Source organism: Macrosteles quadrilineatus, unplaced genomic scaffold (assembly GCF_028750875.1).
Source record: "Macrosteles quadrilineatus isolate MER2022 unplaced genomic scaffold, UCM_ALF_1.0 Scaffold_7__1_contigs__length_78375512, whole genome shotgun sequence".
Lineage (NCBI taxonomy): Eukaryota > Metazoa > Arthropoda > Insecta > Hemiptera > Cicadellidae > Macrosteles > Macrosteles quadrilineatus.
The window spans coordinates 66,694,630-66,714,126 of NW_026542600.1; the positions used below are offsets into that span (position 1 = coordinate 66,694,630).

General features: G+C 32.5%; 1 protein-coding gene across 2 annotated transcripts in view; it reads left to right on the top strand.

The window, feature by feature from the left end:
* Nucleotides 1-19,497, top strand: part of LOC128998774 (uncharacterized) — a 159,569-nt gene that overhangs the window by 97,418 nt on the left and 42,654 nt on the right. Inside the window, exons 4-8 of one of the 2 annotated variants that reach the window (XM_054425121.1) lie at nt 5,591-5,735; nt 7,350-7,477; nt 7,805-7,996; nt 10,801-11,029; nt 14,691-14,828. In XM_054425121.1, the coding sequence (XP_054281096.1) occupies nt 5,591-5,735; nt 7,350-7,477; nt 7,805-7,996; nt 10,801-11,029; nt 14,691-14,828 (832 nt within the window). The remainder of the gene's footprint in view (nt 1-5,590; nt 5,736-7,349; nt 7,478-7,804; nt 7,997-10,800; nt 11,030-14,690; nt 14,829-19,497) is intronic. The other variant, XM_054425122.1, reaches the window with a different exon arrangement.

A 19,497-nucleotide genomic window follows, 5' to 3' on the forward strand; every position in this document is an offset into this window, starting at 1 on the left:
ATTGGTCAGTGGTATATGGTGTGGCGATGACCACATCCACCCCCGTAACACCTACACCCTTATGTCGGTGCCCACGACACTGTTCACAATAGGCCTTCACCCCCCCCCCCCACCCCACACTCAGGGCCGCGCTACTGCCAAGTCAATTAAAATAAACTTTAGCCACCCCGCGTTTCAACACATTTCAGTAGTCACACCACATAGTGATAACATATGTAAAGTTAAGGGCTATTGCGGACATTCTCCATTGCGATTAGTGAAACGTTTTCACGACGTACCTGGAATCTCATCCTGACCTTAAGTTGAGAAAGTACCTAAAACATGAGAAGATTAACACACAATCCCAGACAAAACTAAAAATCACAGAATAAAACTTTCACAAACAACCGTATAGTAACTTTCAAAACAAGGAGTATTGAAAAAGTGAAAAAAATAATAACAATTATAAATGGAGGATGGTAAATAGGCTACATCTGCTCTGGATTTTGGCTCAAAGTAATAATATAGCTTGAATGGAATATTCTAATGCTTTACGGAATTTTATTGTATACAATTTTTCTTTACAATTAGGTAGGCCTACCTACACTATTAATTTAGAGCTACTGTAGTAAATCCAAGGACTAGGTAAACAGAAAACTCTACTTGTGTTTTAGAATAAGCATTTAGTGACATCACTTCAAACACAAGATAATACTTTTGTGATGGAAAACATCGCATTGAAATGTGTATACATGTATACACAGTTTTATGTGCATTGTAATAACCCAGTCAGAGTACAAGTCTTCAAAATACGATCAAAGATATTGTTCAAGAAAATAAAATCTTCAAAGAGGACTCATGCCACCATAAATAATTCGCCGTTTCGTCTACCCTGAAGCAAATGCGAATTCTGTTGTATTTTATGGATTTATGGTGGGTGAAAAGACATTTAAAACTTCATATAAATAAAAAATATCATTCTTACCTCTAAGTTAGTACTTCGTTGGGACACGTAGCTATGTGAGGATTCCGAAAAAGGAAAATTACTGTTGACCGTAAGCGCAACAACCAATCAGCAGACTATTTCATCTCTGACTTACAAATTTATAATTTATAGAAATTTTAAAAAAACTACTCCAGAAAATTACAATGTACAAAAATGTGCATATTGTGCTAATCGGAATTTTATAGAGAAACACTGGTAAATAATGATATGTAAATACCACACATGTAATACAAGTCTCTCTTGTTACCTTTGTGTGCCAAATATCCTCTTTTCCTTATTGATTACCCTCTGTTTGTTACCGTTGCTACTCCAAGTTTATGTGTTCTTGTGTGAAGTTACGATTGTTAGGTACGTTATTGATTAACTGTTTTCCTTATTGTTACTCACATTTGTCTTGTTATTTTTCTCAATAGCTTTATATTGTATTCACTGTTTCTTGTAGTGTTTTTATAATGTATACCAGGAAAATTCATCATTACTATACTTTTACTTCGCTTATTTCATTGTAAAAAAGCGAAGTGTTGGTATAATCAGTTGGAAACAATTAGATAAACATACATTTATAAATCTACAACGCCTAGGTTTACAAATGACACCTGAATCTATTTCACTTGGACTCGAACTAGCTAACTTCACATTTCTAGGTGAGCTCTATAACCTCTCGCCTACCCACAGTATTGATCATAAAATCTCTGGTAATATTCGCTTAACACATGCTGTAACAGTTAAGACGCCAACGAGCTAAAGATAACACACTAAAATGAGATATTTACCTTCTCATTAAGATTGAGCCGTTCCTTCAACGCTTCTCCTCTCTTTTGAGATAGAAAATTGTGTGTTTGAGAGGCGGGATACGATGTAAGAGGTTATTTACCACCTCGTTATAGTGGAGATTGTGGATATCATTCAAAACAAACCACTTGCTATAACGATTTTTTTAGTTCCTTTTGGCAATAACAAAACAACTAGTTTTTATAAGAACAGTTCGAATAGTTGTCAGTATTTCTTCAACAATTTATCTTATTTATTACTATTATGTTATAAATGTATAACAAAGGATAAACACTACCTAATAATACTTATTTTGATAAAATGTGGCAAAAATAAAACAAATAAGTAAATAGTTAGGTCGTTGCAAATGCTCTAATTTACACCAATATTTTACCTTAAATTACCTTACACTTATAGTTATAACGTGTTTTACGGGGAAGTTTTATTGAAGGAGAATTATTTTTATTTAAACTTAATATTGGCACCTTTCTTGTAACGTCATTTTTTATTGTTTGTTTCAATGTCTAAAATAATACGGAATGAAAGTAGTTTTTGCTATCGTTAGAATTATGACAGTGTATCTACTTTACCATTACAGAGTCGAAATATCATACATATGTGCTTGTATCAGTGGGTGTAATAACTCTAGTTAAAATAGTTTATAGTTACAACTGGAATCTTCGTGGAAATCTTGATTCTTGTATCCCTATATTTTGCTGCTAACTTTGCTTGACAAGCTTCACTAAATAACTTCTTGATCAGCATTGTACGTGTTATTAAATTTACGGAAAGTAAATAAAAGAAGCTAATAACTTTAACGTTGGTAAATAAAAGATGATAAATATAATAGAAAATATCTAAAGCACACGCAACATCTATTCGGTTTGGGTTGGCGTCTGTTCAAACCATAGGGTGGAGTATTTTGTACATCACTTAATAAAGCATTTTAATTTTGATTTTAAAAATTGCGCTATGCCCAATATAATTACAAAACATGTATATTTAAGAATTTCTCAACCACCTAAATAAGGATAACTCGCTAAGTCATCCATTAGTGGAAAAGCAAAACATTTTATGCTCAAGTCGTTATTATATCTCAAGGGGAATAATTTAAGCATCCAAACAAAAGATAGTTAAGAATATCTTTTATCTAAAAATGTATACGTTTTCCTTGATGAACACAATTATTCCCCAAAAAATCCGCTATTCTTGAAACATGGAACATTTTTTTCGCAAATACCTTCATATATCCCAGACGAAGCTAAATCTAAACGAGATTGTGTGAATGCCTGCGCTGTTTTGTAATCATACTCTATGTACTGTTAACACTACTTCATATCCAATCCATTTTTATAACACATGTCTCATTATGAATCGAAAAAACATACATGTTAAGTGCTATTTAATTATGGATGGGTGTAGGGGTGAACCTGCACAATTACCCACTAAGTAGTAATCCTAGTGCAGTACTTAATTAAGAAACAACTTAGTCGACGTTTCTCCCTCCCCATTCTCTCCTCCACTATATATTTTTGCCTCGAATCTCATCCCCTAGATGTATACCTTTTTAAGATATACTTAACGGAGAAATGTTTAATGTTTAAGCTGAATTAGTAAATCTTCTAAACTTACTTACTGTATTCCTTTGGGCAATTTTAAACTAGGTTTGCTATTTGTTCAAAATTAAATCACAATTATTTTGTAAATTAGTAATGTGCAGATAACAGTAGACAGAGAAGCATGTAACATAACCAAATAGTAGTTACCTTGTAAGCCAACTTAGTTGCATTTGCGTTAGTTGATACTTTATTAGTTGAGCTTATATATTAAAAAATTGTATTATTTACTGCAGCAACAATAAGTGTCTGTCATAATAGCATTCCCATGAAAAAATATGGACGAAATGTTTAAATGTTCAAGCCCCCATTTGTATCATTCATTGAGCTAAGAACTATTTTTTAGATTCCGGCCTTTACAATATGCATACGGTTTAACTAACAACTACGATGTAAAGATCTTCAAACAACAGTTTAAAAGGTAACTGAAACTGACAACGATGAGCTAATTGTGCATAGCACTACTAGTTTAGGGTGGATAGTATCGGAGACTAAATCCATGACACATTTTGTGATACAGGTAAAGTCATCTTGGTTTCAGTGTTCACAGAAAGAAGATACAATATGTCAACCAATATTAATTGATAAATAATTATCACAAACATGAAAAATACCTCTTGTGCTGACTTGTATTATACTTAACATTCTTTACACTGTTCAAAACACATTTCAATTTGCATTGAGTGTAATCGACTGTTAGCATTTCATAATCGAAGTCATTAATAAAACATGTTCAGCTGGAATTAATCTTTTGTTCGGCTGAACACTGGCCAGCCTCTCTCTTGTTGTAATTTATGCAATTTAATGACTGGAGGTAGAAAATTACTTTCTTTGTTTTAATTTTGGGACGAACATATCATTCATGTTTTGGATAACTATTAGTTTATTGAAAACATATTTCATCCCACAGGAGTAACGAACTCGTTGCAAGAACGGAAAATTGATTTAATTTGACTTCTGTTGATTATCAATTTCGGAAGACTTTTCAGTATATTGCAGGGTTCACACTTGCACTTTCTGAAAAATAAATAAGAATAAATAAATATATTACGAAGTTAGTCTGTACCCATTGCGTTCTCAGTGGTAGTTAACACGTTCTTCAGTAACTGATTTTACTCATGTACTAAACAAAGCATACACTTATTTGCATATTCTTAACAAATAAAAGCTGTTTATAATAATTATACATTTGAATATGGATTTAACCGAGGTCAACTAAGTATACTAACATATTAACATTCTACTATCCACTAAGTTTATCTAAGGTCTGTAGATGAAAGAGGTCTTAGGATGTGACATATCTCGTACCAAAATACATGTGAACGCGTAACAACGTATTATTAAAAGGAGTATAGGTTATTATTAACAAAAACAATAACAAATTAACTGTTTATTAGCTATGACAACGATATACATAATTATCCTAGTTTGAAATATAGGTAGTAGCTTTTAAAGCTAGCCAAGATTGTATTGCATTAATAGACTCTATGTGAAACTTTAACATGTCCTAACCTCCCTGTTCGTTTATAGCATAATTAAAGCGGGCGAACACTATTTGAAACCTATTTTGTAGTGTGAAACTCTTTTATAAGTTAAAGGAGATCATAACGTTCTATGACTTATGAAATTGCCTAAATAATATGCGATTCGCACGAGAAGGAATGGATTGCTAAATTTTCGGAAATCATTCGACTCTGTACGTTTATTTTAATTCCTGCATTTGTGTGACCTTGGTCAGCTAATAAAGATAAGTTGAGTAAAAAGTTGAGTGATGTACGGTGAGCTTGACTGATTTCCATATCACTATAGGAGCAACTTTCCAACAAGACCATTCTTCTGTTTGCTCCTGACTTGGTCCGTAGACTCTTGTCTTTCAGGCTATAGTCATGTTTCCTTAAGTTTTGTTTTATATCAACTTTAATGTGGTGAAGATAAAAGAGCAAAAGAATGATTGGTGAAAATGCCTCCTCGTATTTTTAGAGACGTGTTTATTTATTTTGGATCTAAATAGGTTTTCATAAAAAAAATCAAAGACTTGCCGGATCAAGGGGCTTAAAGGTAAACCGATGTTAGAAAAAATGGAAAAATATACGTAAATGTCAAATATTTTAACAATATATAACATACAATAATATGTAATTCATTGTTTGTCTGTACTTGATGAAATATAAGTAAATGTATGATACTAGAAGTAACATAAGTTTTTTTTTTGTTTCAGAAAAAGACCCGTATCCAATAGAAGCCCTGCCCACTTGTAATCATGCACTTTCCGTTTGTCAGAAGGAGAAGGTTTGCAATCAGTTATACGAGAACTTCAAAAGTCACTGCAAAGTTCGCGATGGCAAGTGCCTCATGGAAGATAGGTAAATGCTTAATGTGCAAGTTTGTAGTTTTCTAATGCGTAAAGTACTCTTAAGTTTCCATCCAGTGTTGCAGAGGATCTAAAATACCCTAGTGTTGTGTTTTGGAGAGTATCGTTTGTGAAGATGTAGCTTAATAGCTACATCTTTACAGAAGTAATAACCTATTAAAATAGCACGTCTATTCTGTTAATGCTATTATTGTAGTGTTCATAGTAATGCCCAGGCATAGGCCACTCACTTAAATTTTAAAATCTCCGTGAGAAAGCTTTAAAACACTAATATTATACAAAATACTGTGCTAATATATAGTATTAGAAACTTGAGAGACTGTAATATGTAGTTAGTATTTTTTGATCTTGTACTCGTTGGTCTATACAACGATGAAAGCTTTAAAATAGTTGTATGTTAACTTTACTTTGCTAATTTTTACAAACTACAGGAATATTCTGTACATATTGTGTCCTTTTAAGAAAATTTCATCATTCCGCATCCTAATTTTTTCTAAGTTTATTTTAGCACAACTATATGTTTTAAAATGCCCTATATCTTTCTCCGATTAATCAAAAAAGTTTATATTCCAATTAAATAGTTTAGAGTCCAACGTTGAATACATTACGTTAATTTTAAATGTGATAATAACATCCAAAATATTTTGATCGAGGAGTCACATCGCATTAAGAACATCACACATGCATATGCTTTTAGTAATACCATAATAACGAAAGGGCTTGTTATTTTTGGTTACGTGTTTTGTAATTTATAGAAATAGAAATACTGATTATAAATTGTCCCTGGAAAACTAAGAATGAAAAGCTTAATAAAGTACTTGAACCCGTCAAAGCATACTATTACATTTAAATACATACTTTTGGAAAATTTCTAAGCCACCATTAACTGAGGTGACCATTAACCTTTCCACTACAATATTTGGAGCAGCGTTAGGAAAAAAATATGTACAAGTTTTGTTCATGAAATGAGAACGTAAATTGATAACCAATTTTGTCTTTGTCTGTGTTGGTTAAACGACACAATTGAGTGATGGTTGGTCCTAGATAAGAATAATAAAACTGTTAACCAATATTGTATCGTGTGCCTAATTCATATTTTCATTATTATTACGCTAAAATACTTTTTGCAACACTTACTTTAAGTTGGTTTAGCCAAAGGCACGCCAAAACAAATGCACTGGGACATACTCGTATTCACGCGTAAGAAACATGGAAAAATCTACATTGAATCAAACAGATGTTTTTCGAGATTGATGGAACAGCCTAGACTGAAACACGTTTAAACACAAATGTTTTAAATGTACACGGACAAGCTACTGCTACTTACTTAAAGGTAAGCAAATCAATTTGAGAAAATTTGATCCATAGAATGAAGGAGCAAGGAGCTCACTAGTACAGTTGGGATTTGGGAATGTATGATTCATTTCTGACCACTCTATTAATCCTCGTTACCTAAACTGTCCCAGTTGTGATGATAAGGTTTGATGGCAGTCCCACCTGCTAATCTACCGTGTTGAATGTGAAGTTTGAAAGCTTAGGCAAGTGACGATAGTCTCTGTCGGGACGAGGGGGGGCCTTACACGTATGAAGACGACATGTGTTGCAGGGAGGCGTGCCACGAGGCCTGGACCAATATCCGATATACCCCGATGTTCGGATGCATTTGTCCGAACAACCACATGAAGAAGCGATGTGACCGTGTGTTCACATCGGTAAACCACAACCCTTGCATAGGTAAGTGGTAGAGGTGGTGGCGGTGGCGCATGCTGTCGCACCCATCTCCACTACAGCCTCCTCGCACCTCACCACTCGAGCACCGCATGTTTCTCACCCTCTCACTCACTCAGTCACTCACTCACTCACCACTCACTGCTCACTCGGCTCTGTTTGTGTTGCAGCACTGTCACCACTGCACCCCCAGTGAGCGGACCCGTCGTATCTTTAGTGGTTATTTTCTCTCCCAGCCGCACTCATGCTTACACAACTCTTGTTGGCAACCAGCTGACATTATAAATTGGCACGTTTTAAAATTACTGAGCCGATATTCGGAATCCGTTTCAGTTAAGGAGATATCCAAGGAAGCGCCGTTCTCGTTTGACGGCGTCGAATCTCAGGTAGAAAATCCGTTGATGGGGCTAAGAGGGGCCGTTCTTAAAGAAAGCGGGCCGAGCCAAGAGCATTTGGGCGGCTACAGCAAATTGTTCGGCTCGCCCGGCCTCCGTACCCGACCCAGAACCTCTAAGATATCTCCAAGTATGTATCCATCAGACTCTATCTTACTTGTATGTTTGTCTGTAATGTGTCAAACGATCTGTCTGTACATAGGCTACATTGAGTGTGAGGTCAGAAGAGATAAAGAGAGGGCATATCAGGACAGATAAAGTATAGTTATACAGCTTGTCACTACACTAAAACAGTGTGAAGATCCTGAGACAACACACACAGGCACACATAAACTCATTAGCTCTCACATTAATTACACAATGACTCGAAAACCACTATGTATCCTTACGTTTTGCTCTTGAAGCTGTTTGAGTAAGAGTAAACGGTAAAATATGCATCATACAATCTCATGCTCGTATGATTACGTGTTACAAATAATAACACGTACGTTATATCTATACAAAATCTTATATACAAAAGTTATAGATACAAAACGTGCACATTTTGCACATTTAAAAGACGCGGTACTTATGGTACATCAAGATTGTGTACAGCCACGTATGTCATAATGGCTGTGTTTCGAATGTTGTTTTTATCCTACCATTTTATTATTATTATTATTATTGGGTGGTTCGCCATTTATGTTCGTAGTGACTCCATCAATTTTCTTACATTTTACTATGACCTTATCTATGAGAAAAATGCTGTCAATTCTTTATAGATTTCTGGCGTCTCCTGAAATCATAACATAACTCATTTGGCCAGCAATGTTATTTTAACAACACAATAAATGTTCACCTTTCCGTGTTCACTAAATAAGATAATGTAGAAGGAACATTATTGATTAAATAAGAGTTAGCTTACAACATTATTAATAATCATTCAAAATCGTGTAAAATCAATCTAAAATTAAAAACCGTCATTATTTATTTTAATAATTTTGAAAATATCATTCTTCTTGGTAAAAAATATATTTTTTCAAGATCGGAATTGAAAAAAAAATTGGAAATGTTTCGAAGCTAAGTAAAAGTAATTTAAAACAGAAACATTAACATAAACTTTTCTCATTTCGTGATGAAACAACCAAATTTTGTTCTCAATTATTTCGCCAAAGCAGAGATGAAACTTTTGTCGATTTTATTAATAAAATCGGAGGTTTCACTACGCTATCTTTTATAGATATTATTGGAGAATAGATCATATATAGAAATAATCATATGTATAAACGAAAATATGAATTGAGCTACAAGATATTATAACAATGTCATTAGTATTTTCCAATTCGAAAATCTCTCAACCGGGTTCGAATAATTTTGTCCAGCCAGGAGAGAAAATGTGTCTAGAACACGATCCAGCACACACACACTTCCAGCCTGCTTGGCGCACTGGAGACATAGAGTACAGTAGGCCTAAACTGTATAAACTTAAATGCACCACCCGTAGAGCCCATAGCCACGCCCGCCCTACTCACTTGCTGTTCTACATCTGAGATTCAAGTCCAAAACTTAAACTAATTTTCCAACAACTGGCGAGATGTAATCTACAGAATGGAATAAATAAACAATAAGGACTTCTCAATCGCCAGAAATTCTGCACTATTTCTCCTTTTAAAATTATTAACACGGAGTTACGGTATATAGTTCATAAATCTTGTACATAAAAGATGTTATCAAAGCTTTTTGCAACAGCTCAATTAAATAACTGTGAACTAACCCAATTGTCAGTTAATTATCAGTATTCAGTGGATAATGGCAAGTGAGTAGATTATTTCGAATTTCACACTCTGTAAAAAGTAGATTTCGACGAAATGTTTTCTTCTCACATTATTACTTTATTGTAATGTAATAGTATATAATATGCATGCTGATATAGTTAAATGCTAAAGTAAAATATTGAATCGTCACCCGTGAAGAGGTTTAAATTGTATTACAAACGTGCTATTATGTATCAGACATATTATTAAACTATTGATCTATTTTGTTATCCAGACAAATTTACTTTCATGTTACATTTTGAAAATCCGTTAATCGAACATTTTTTACTTCATGCATCTGCGGGAAGGTTCAAGAATTGCCATACAGATATTAGCTAAACAATGTTAAATCAAATCTTTTTTAAATAACTTGTTTCTGTCGAAAAGTAATAAATATTGTCCGATATACGAATGAATAAAATCTCGACTACTATTGCACATCGTTTAAAACCACAGCTTATTACATTTAATTTATTACATTTTTCGGCATTTCATTACAGTGAAACGGTTGTTGTTTAAACTTCTGGGCTTAAGTGAGAAATCAACTCGGGAAACATCAAGATTAACACAAGCTGGCACCCGACTTTTAACTACCAAACAATATCTTCATTATCTTCTCTATCAGAAATGTCACCCTATGTGTCTCTGTGGCATGATGGGCACGCCTCTCACTTCACTATCCAACGTTGTTTAGTTCTTTTCAAAATTCTATCCGCAAATGTATCTTTTGTTTAGTAGCCTGTTGACGTAGTACCCATGTTATAAGATGTCTAGTGGTCCAAGATTCTATTAGAGCAATCTTATACTGATTTTGACAATATTGAGGGTGTTTCGTTTCGTTGTGGGGTGGCAATTTAAAAATAAAAAATAGAAAAACTAAGAAATTTCTAAATTGTTGCCTAACTGTGTGTAATATGTGCATGATTCCATTAAGGTTTAAACTATCAACCTAAAACTGTTCTATGTGTAACCAAATAATGGATCGTTTGTAAATTGGGGACGTGATAATAATTTATCCGCGGTAGTAATAATAACCAAGAATAATTCCATTTCATAAGAGTTACTTATTTTAGGATATTTAATGAATATTTTTCAATAATTCCAAGTTGTTATTTTAAACGTTTTCAATGACTTTGCTTAGGCACAGGACCGAAAGCGGAAGAGAATGCTTCAATGACATTTCAGAGTACATGCAACCAAGCATTGGAGCTGTGCAACAACAACTTTGAGTGCAGAAATGCTTTAATACCAGTCCTGCAGTTCTGCAACATCAGTCGCTGCAAGAGACAGAACTGCATGGAGGCTCTGCAGAATCTTTACAGAACAGTTGATGATACTTGGAGCATAGAGATCGCCTTCTGTCTGTGCAAGTTAGTATCCGATCACCAATACAACAGTTTAAGCTACAGCAAATGGAAAAACATAGTTCCTCTAGTTAATATAGGTCTTATACACACTAAAACTTTAAGTTATCATCATGCATTTATTTACTGTCAACACATGGGCTTCTGGGACACATTTGAAAGCTCCCTTCATGTCTCAAAATTGTTTTTATTTCCTTAAATTTAAGGCTTTTGCTCAAAGAGCTAAAATTGATTGCTATTCTTAAATACACGCAATTGTCTTGTTTACATTAAGGCTAAACCAACATTGTAATGCTGACGTGCTATACATTTACGAGTGCCGTGAAGTTAGTATATCAGACAATTGATGTGTAAATAAATACCAATATTCGTATAAGTATTAAAAGCATTATAAGTACACAACAAAGATTTAATATCTGGTTTATTTTAGTATTTTTTTGTGATTTCAGTTACCTTTAAATGTTCTGAGAAGGAGGTTATTATGTGTATCTATTTTTTAGCAGTCCCAAAGCTGGTACTTTGTCCCAAACTGATTTTAAGGAGTTTCCAAAAATCTATAAAACAGAAAAGACTAGAAGTAAAAACATAATTCGTTAACAATTTCGTTTATTATAATCTACAGTTTTGAAGTAAATGATAAAAGTTAATTAAAAAACTTAAGTTTTTTATAACTATGTTTAACTGCATTTAAAATAATAATTACTATATCAACAAACATTGCTACAACATTATTCGTAAATGCACAGTAGAAAGACAGATTTTCTAAGTATATTTTGACTAAGTCGTGCGTGTGAAAGTGTTTGGGCGAGTGGAAGGGGTCATTGTGAGTCCAAATTAACACCCGGAGACTCCTTACAAGTATTTTGACCTATTCTTCGTCAAGTACACACGTCATCAATGCTAAATACTCGCAGCTGAAATAAAAGGGTTTAACACTTTTTTGTTCTAATGATTTTGTACAAGACTCATGTTTATATTAAACATTTTATCATCAAACAAAAGTGTGATAAAAACCATAAACTAAGATATTAAATTGACCTACATATAAAATCTAAGTATTTAAAAAGTCTACAATTTGTTTACGTAATTTTACAAAATTTACAATTAATTGTTATTAAGTGCTCGCCCAACAATTAAAAGGTAGCCGGATCGATTCTGAGAAAAGTCAGTAGCTTTTTGGTTCGAATCTGGACCCAGCTATTCCCTATCAATGGGCTTTAAAAATTATCATGGCTAAAGAAGCAGCTAAACTGTTAGTAAAGAAAACACTGATCATCTCACTCCATCTACACTCATCCTTCATTCAAATTTGGGTTAAAATACGCACCTAGGTGGCGTCCCCATCTCAATTGGAAATGATTATGATAATATAATACAAGTCTGCAGAAAAGTACTTGCAGTCTCCCCGATGACAAATGTAATCTTCGATATAAAGGAACCATAAATTGTGTTGCCTTGTGTAGAAACAATTAATTTAATCGAAGTAATTGAACTATTTACAAGCGTAAAGTTTTGTTATTGGAGTTTATATAAGGGGTTTAAATTAGTTAAAGCTACCACGCTGCAAAGTATGAAAATCATGTTGTAGAGTTAATATTAAAACTAATCTCATTACCTAAGTCAGCTATGAAAATATATTTTAAATAGTTTAGGAAATATTGTAAGCAGTTTCTCAAACATCAAATCAAATATGATAATCTTGTTGAAGTTTTACATGTTATTGGTTGTATGTATCCGTCGGCGCATATGTTAATTAAATTATATTATATTTTCTTATCCAGAGTTTGTAATTGTTGTTTTTATTTTCATACCAACATAAAGCTATTCGTTGTTTGAAGTTCATTTTTGGTAATGGTAGATGTTTATGGAGTACCATGATGTTTCATCCCGTCCACAGGGGTGAAAGACATCATAACAAGTTGAATAAACAAACCCAGCTTAAGCTGGGCAATCACATGACATAAACACACAGACAACTTTACAATAGCAAGAACTACAAGAGAACAGCCTTAAAAAAAAACTTAATACAATATGTTAGAACCTAGAAGGGTACGAAAAAATAGCCTCTGTTCTAATTGTTCTTTTGCATGTAGTTGTGACTACGGTCAGTTTTCTGTGTGGTTATTTGATTTGATTGTCCTGCTTTTGCTGAGTTTGTTTACTTATCTTGTTATATTTTGGATACTTTCTCACCTAGGGAAGGGGACAGATGCCAAATCCCGAAACGTCATGAAAACTGGTTTTTCACCTATCGTGAAGGATAATTAATCCGCAATTATCCCTCAAGACCATAAAGGTATTGTTTTGTTCTATTTTATCCAAACATTTTCGTTGCCAAAAGGTGAGAATGGACATTAATTGTTGATTCAGTTGGATGTTTCAAACCAATTCAATAATGCTCGTTACTAAAAGATTTTATGGTAGCCTAAATTAAAGCAGTAAATTAATAAGGTGGTCACATAATGCTTCTTTATTTTATATTACTTTTGTACGATTCGTTTTCCCTCCATTATGCATATGCGCTAAGTAAAACGTGTCTTACGTCAGATAGTACATTGTATTTATTTAACAGATCGTTTGGATTGTCGTTGTTACGTTATCAAACGTCAAACGTATTCCCATGTTGCCAATCTATGCATATCATACTTTTTTAATATAGCTAAATTGTAATTGACATTTCCGATGGTATAACCGAACTATACTATATCGTCAATAAATAAATGTTGTCAATAAATGTTGAATGAAAATATAGATTTCAATTCACTTCCTAGATACAGCCAAATTGGTAACTTAAATTTCAAACGATATTCTATGTATTTGTATAGATAAATTTGAAAAGTAGGTTGATGACCTTTTTCAGTGTACAATATTAATCTATTTGGTCTCCAAAAAGAGAGAAAATCGAAATTTTTCTGGGATAATTTCAAAATTGTTACACATATTTCATTTAAAAACTAGTTTGGAGTCCACTACGATCATCAATCATGAATGATCTTCCGTGTAATTTCCTTTACAAATTACCTCAAATAAAAGTTTATTTAAACTTAGGTTACTATATGGTAAAAATATGGCAATAGCTGAATTAAAAATATGTTTAAATGGGGTTTATAGTAATGTTTATGATCCTTGTGAAATTCCTCACAAGAACGTTAATTAACTATTAGAATTAACATCCATACAAATGTAGGTTCTATGATAAAATCTTTAAAATCATGTTTTTATTTTATTTTTAGAACAAATTAAACAACAATCTTTAGTGCACTTATGGTTATTTTACCTAATCAAGTACAATTATTTTGAAAAAATCGTATTTTGTCTGTTATTGTCGACCTGTGAGAGGAAAGAAACTTAAATTGGTGTCATTTTGTCAGTAACACCTAGTAGTTTAACACGTAAAAAATGTTAACACTAACTCCGTTCCAACCTGTATTAACTTCTTCATTTCGTATGGATTTAAAAAATTAAATATCATTTTATGTATAAACCTAATGAGGTATTTACGTAATCTCATTATCATTTTGTCATTTTATTTTTAGTCAGGTCAAGTTTAATAGAGGTCATGTGGCCTAACTTTGCCTGTTTGAATAAATACTTATAATTTTATACTGTAAACATTATGACAACTGCCTAACCAAGTGAAGTAATCCAAGAATGTCTGGTGTTTCAGGAAGACCAAGAACAATCAGGACGAATGCCTAATAGCACAGGAGATCCTACACCCCGTCTGTGCACAGCAGGTTGAGGGATCTGTGGTTCCTACATGCCACAGCCTTGCTGAATACTGCAGGGACGACGATGCTTGCAAGTCAGTACAAACTAATTTCCTCGTGCAACTTTTATCCCAATGAATATCATGTATGAATATGTATTTTATCCCAAAAGTCAGGGAACGGCATTTTATTTTTAAACCATTGCAGATAAAGCTTGCAGATAGTGCTTATATACAAAGCTTTGCATACAAGAACCATACCTAAAAATCTACCTTTTGAAGTAAATATCAATCGTTTTTAATATACTGGAGACACAATGACCATAATATACACAATGAGTCGGAAGGAAATCTTAAATGAGATCACAGGTCAAAGTAGCAAATTTAATTAAAGATGTCTATTTATAAAAAAAAAAACACACTGCTATATACCCGACCTCAAGAGGTTCATCTAACCAAAACGGCAGAGATTTAAAATAACAAATTTCATCTTGTTTGAGCGTATTTTTCTCAAAAGGAGTGAAACAGCGTTTTACTCTATTAAGATAGTGGAATGAAGCTTTACACATAACTACTGAAACTAAAAAGATTTTTTTTTAGAAAACATATTTTTTATCATAATTTCATCAAAGGAGGAACTCAAGGAGTCAGAAGGATATCTAAATAGAGCAAAGTTAAAGTAAATTAATCAAATTACCTGTCTATATTAGGAGAATGTAGTGCTGCAAACCCGACTCAAAAGGTTCATACCAGCCAAAACGGTTCCAGTTTAAATTAAAGGGAGTATCAATTCAACTTAGCTTTGCTCAACAAGCTCAAGTTAGTAATTTTCTGTCTCCCATTTTTGGTGGGTATAAACAATTTTGAGGTCGGGTTTGTGGCACTGTGTTTTCTTTATAAAGGCTTTAAAATAATGTACTAATAAACCTATACTCATATTTAAGATTTCCTTGTTAAAGGCCCCTAGTATAATGGAACAAATTTACATTTGCTTAAAAAACTAGAATTTTAGAAATAGTATTTATATACAAAAGCCTTAATCGCTCTATCTGAAATCGAAAAAATTCCGTCCTTGACATTTTTAGTACACTTGATATTTGTTCTCAACATTTTGTTGTATGCGATTTTTATCTTACCTTTTCTTCTACAATCCAAGGTATGTCAATATCGTGTTATTCATATTTTTAGTTACGAATGCAATAGATTGAACATACTTCACATATATTTAGCATCCTTGTGAGCCAGCTGACGACAAATTCTACGAAATACATTGTAATATTAGATACTCCTTGTTTATGTCGAGGGCAGTTTTTGATTACTATTTGTTTATTTTTATTTTCATCCACCACTAATACAGTTTTAACGAAATAAAAGATTCACAAACCTTTGCCTTTCTTATTATGTTATATACAAAGAAAAAAACATAAATCATATCTACCCTTAAATAAGGGCAAACACATTTATTCGACAATATCACTCAAATTTTTTAAGCATGAAACGCTTTTAAAACAAGCTCAAGATTATACAATTGGAATATAAGTCTGATTTTCCTACTCTAAGTCTATGCTTTTACAAGTATCATATTTCAAGTATATTTTGTATCTTATGATCTATAGTTAACATCTTTTTAGTTGTTAAATAAGGGCAAACTCATTTATTCGACAATATCACTCAAACTTCTCAAGCATGAAACACTTTTAAAGCAAGCTCAAGATTATACAATAGGAATATAAGTCTGATTTTCCTAAAGTCTATGCTTTTACAAGTATTATATTTCAATTATATTTTGTATCTTATGATATACAGGGTGTTTCACGAGAGGTGTCTCAAATTGATTACGGAAAAACGGCTTAACGTACAAGGATGAAATAAAATTATTTCCCGCTAAATCGACCCCAAAGAATAACGTAAAAATATTTTTAACTTTTTCCCAATACAGAGTGTGCCAAAAACTGAGGGTCACTAGTTCGAATTTTGGAATTTTCAAACGTAAACATATGTCATGTTATACATCGTTTTAAAGGTATTTGATAGACAAACATTTTGGCGAAAACAGAAATTAAATATCTTTTTCCGTTTCAAAATGGCGGCAGTTTTTTTTTTTTTAAATCTATATTTTTTTAATACTTTGTGTTTCCTATACCAATGCATTTATCGCTTCTCCGGTTAGATTTTCTTACTCGTTATAAAATTACCTTTACTTTGATATGCTACAAGCAACGGTTATTTAAAATGATAAAAATTTTTAAAAAATTATTTTTGAAAATTTGCGAATGCTCATTGTTCAAAATTTTTAAATAGCAACATATGTCAAGTGGCACATCATTTTATAGGTTTTTAAATTCCTAACAAATTTGTAGGTTACACTTGCCTTGTATCTCTTTTAGTTTTTGTTTAAATAACAAAATACCCCCGCCGCAGCAAACCTGCCTACTAAGCGAATTTCCAGTTGCCTGAATTGATTTTCAATTAAATGTATTTAATTAACATTAATTTTTATGAGTACGTAGGCTTGCTGCTACAGGGAGGGTAAAAAAGTGTGTTTTTAGAGAAATATTAATAACTTAGTATAAAATAAACAAATTTACCAAGTTTGATCAAAATATATCCATAAACAAGCAGACTACAACATTTTACAATATTCCCCATAAGAATAACATCGGAATTTTAAAATAACAATTATTTGAATTTTCTCCGTAACTAATAATAGTAAAAAAACACTTTGATATACTAAATTATTTGTTTTTTTAAGCTCTTTAAGAAGGTCTGAAGAGAAATTGGGAAATTTTGCGTTTGGAGGGTCAAAAATTAGAAAAACCAATTTTTACCCCATAAAACCCCCCGTAAAACCCCGTTCCCATGGTCCGATCATGCTGGTTCGCGAACTCATTCAAGTTTATCCCGCCTTACACCTTCAAACCAAATTTCATCAAAATCGGATAAAAATTACTCAAGTTATCGTGTTCACGGACACACATATATATATATAAATCTATATATATATATATATATATATATACATATATAAAAATTTGAACGAATGGTGTTTCTGGCCTCTGGGGACATCAAAATGAAAAAGTAAATCGGTCCCGGGCCTAGGTCTTACCATGCCACCTACGGTAATAGCTACTTCCCTATAGGGAAATTCGCTAAAACCTAATTTTCCTATGTCAAATGCATGTTATTTGGGTTTGACGTGGTTTAACACTAAATGAAATGGAGCCTTTAGTGTTAAACGCAAATAACATGCATTTGATATAGGAAAATTAGGTTTTTTGTTATTTACGCAAAAACTGAAAGAGATAGGAAGTAAGTGTAAATTACAAAGTTGTTATGGATTAAAAACCTATAAAATGATGTGCGACTTGACATATGTTGCTATTTAAAAGTTTTGAACAATAAGCATTCGCAAATTTTCAAAAATATTTTTTTTTTATCATTTCAAATAACCGTTGCTTGTAGCATATCAAAGTAATGCTAATTTTATAACGAGTAAGAAAATCCAACCGGAGAAGCGCTAAATGCATTGGTATAGGAAACACAGAGTATTAAAAAAATATAGATTTTTCCAAAAGCTGCCGCCATTTTGAAACGGAAAAAGATATTTAATTTATGTTTTTGCCAAAAAAAATTTCTATCAAATACCTTTAAAACGATGTATAACATGACATATGTTTACGTTTGAAAATTCCGAGATTCGAACTAGTGACCCTCGGTTTTCGGCACACTCGGTATTGGCAGAAAGTTAAAAATATTTTTACGTTATTCCTTGGGGTCGATTTAGCGGGAAATAATTTTATTTCATCCTTGTACGTTAAGCCATTTTTCCGTAATCAATTTGAGACACCTCTCGTGAAACACTCTGTATAGTTAACATCTTTTTAGTTGTGCCTAAAGCTGTTATAAATGTCTGATATACTAATTAATTACGGCGTATTGCCTTAAGCAACAAGATTGTCATATCCTAGCCGGTTTTATAAATACAGTGGTTAGTGCTAGAATTTTAATTTATTAAGAGGTTACCCCTGAGGTTACGTTGTGATTGTTTCATAACCAACTTGAGTTACTAGGAAATGCCTTTGAAATGAACTAGTAGTTTAATGCTGTTTTTATAATGATATGAGATGTTTATGGGAGCATATCAAATCAAACCCATCCATCTATAAACATATATATGTTGTAATACATAAAGTTTAGGATGTTAAACTTGGATATCAAATTCATGATTGTATATAAACACACACTTTCTTGCTATAATCATTCGCCTACTTTGCATTCTATTTTGAAATTATTGTAACGATAAAATTAGTATAATCTTAGCAGAAAAAGAAACAAATTTCCTCGTCATGAAAACTAGTCAAATATTTAAATCGAAAGTGTTAATCCTACACTGTTGGTCTTAGCCTAATCCACCTGATGTTTATCCTCTACTTTAGCCTTCACATAAAGTTCTATGAAAGCTTATTCGAGTAAAAAATGAGCTAATAAATAAACATATTCTATAGAAAATAGGAAATAGCTGATTACAAAATGCTAAAAATAGTGTTCGAACTGGAAGTTAAATTGGAAACACCTTGCGTTTAATCGTTAATAGGAAAAGAAGAGTTGTCTAGATATTTTAAAACGATTAATAGAAATTATAAAACAATTAAGAAGGAATAAAAATAAAATCAACAAATCTTACTAGGTTTTTTAAATATACCTATATTAAATATTTAAGTTATATTTCTATTTACTATTCACATAAGTGCATATGTCATACCAT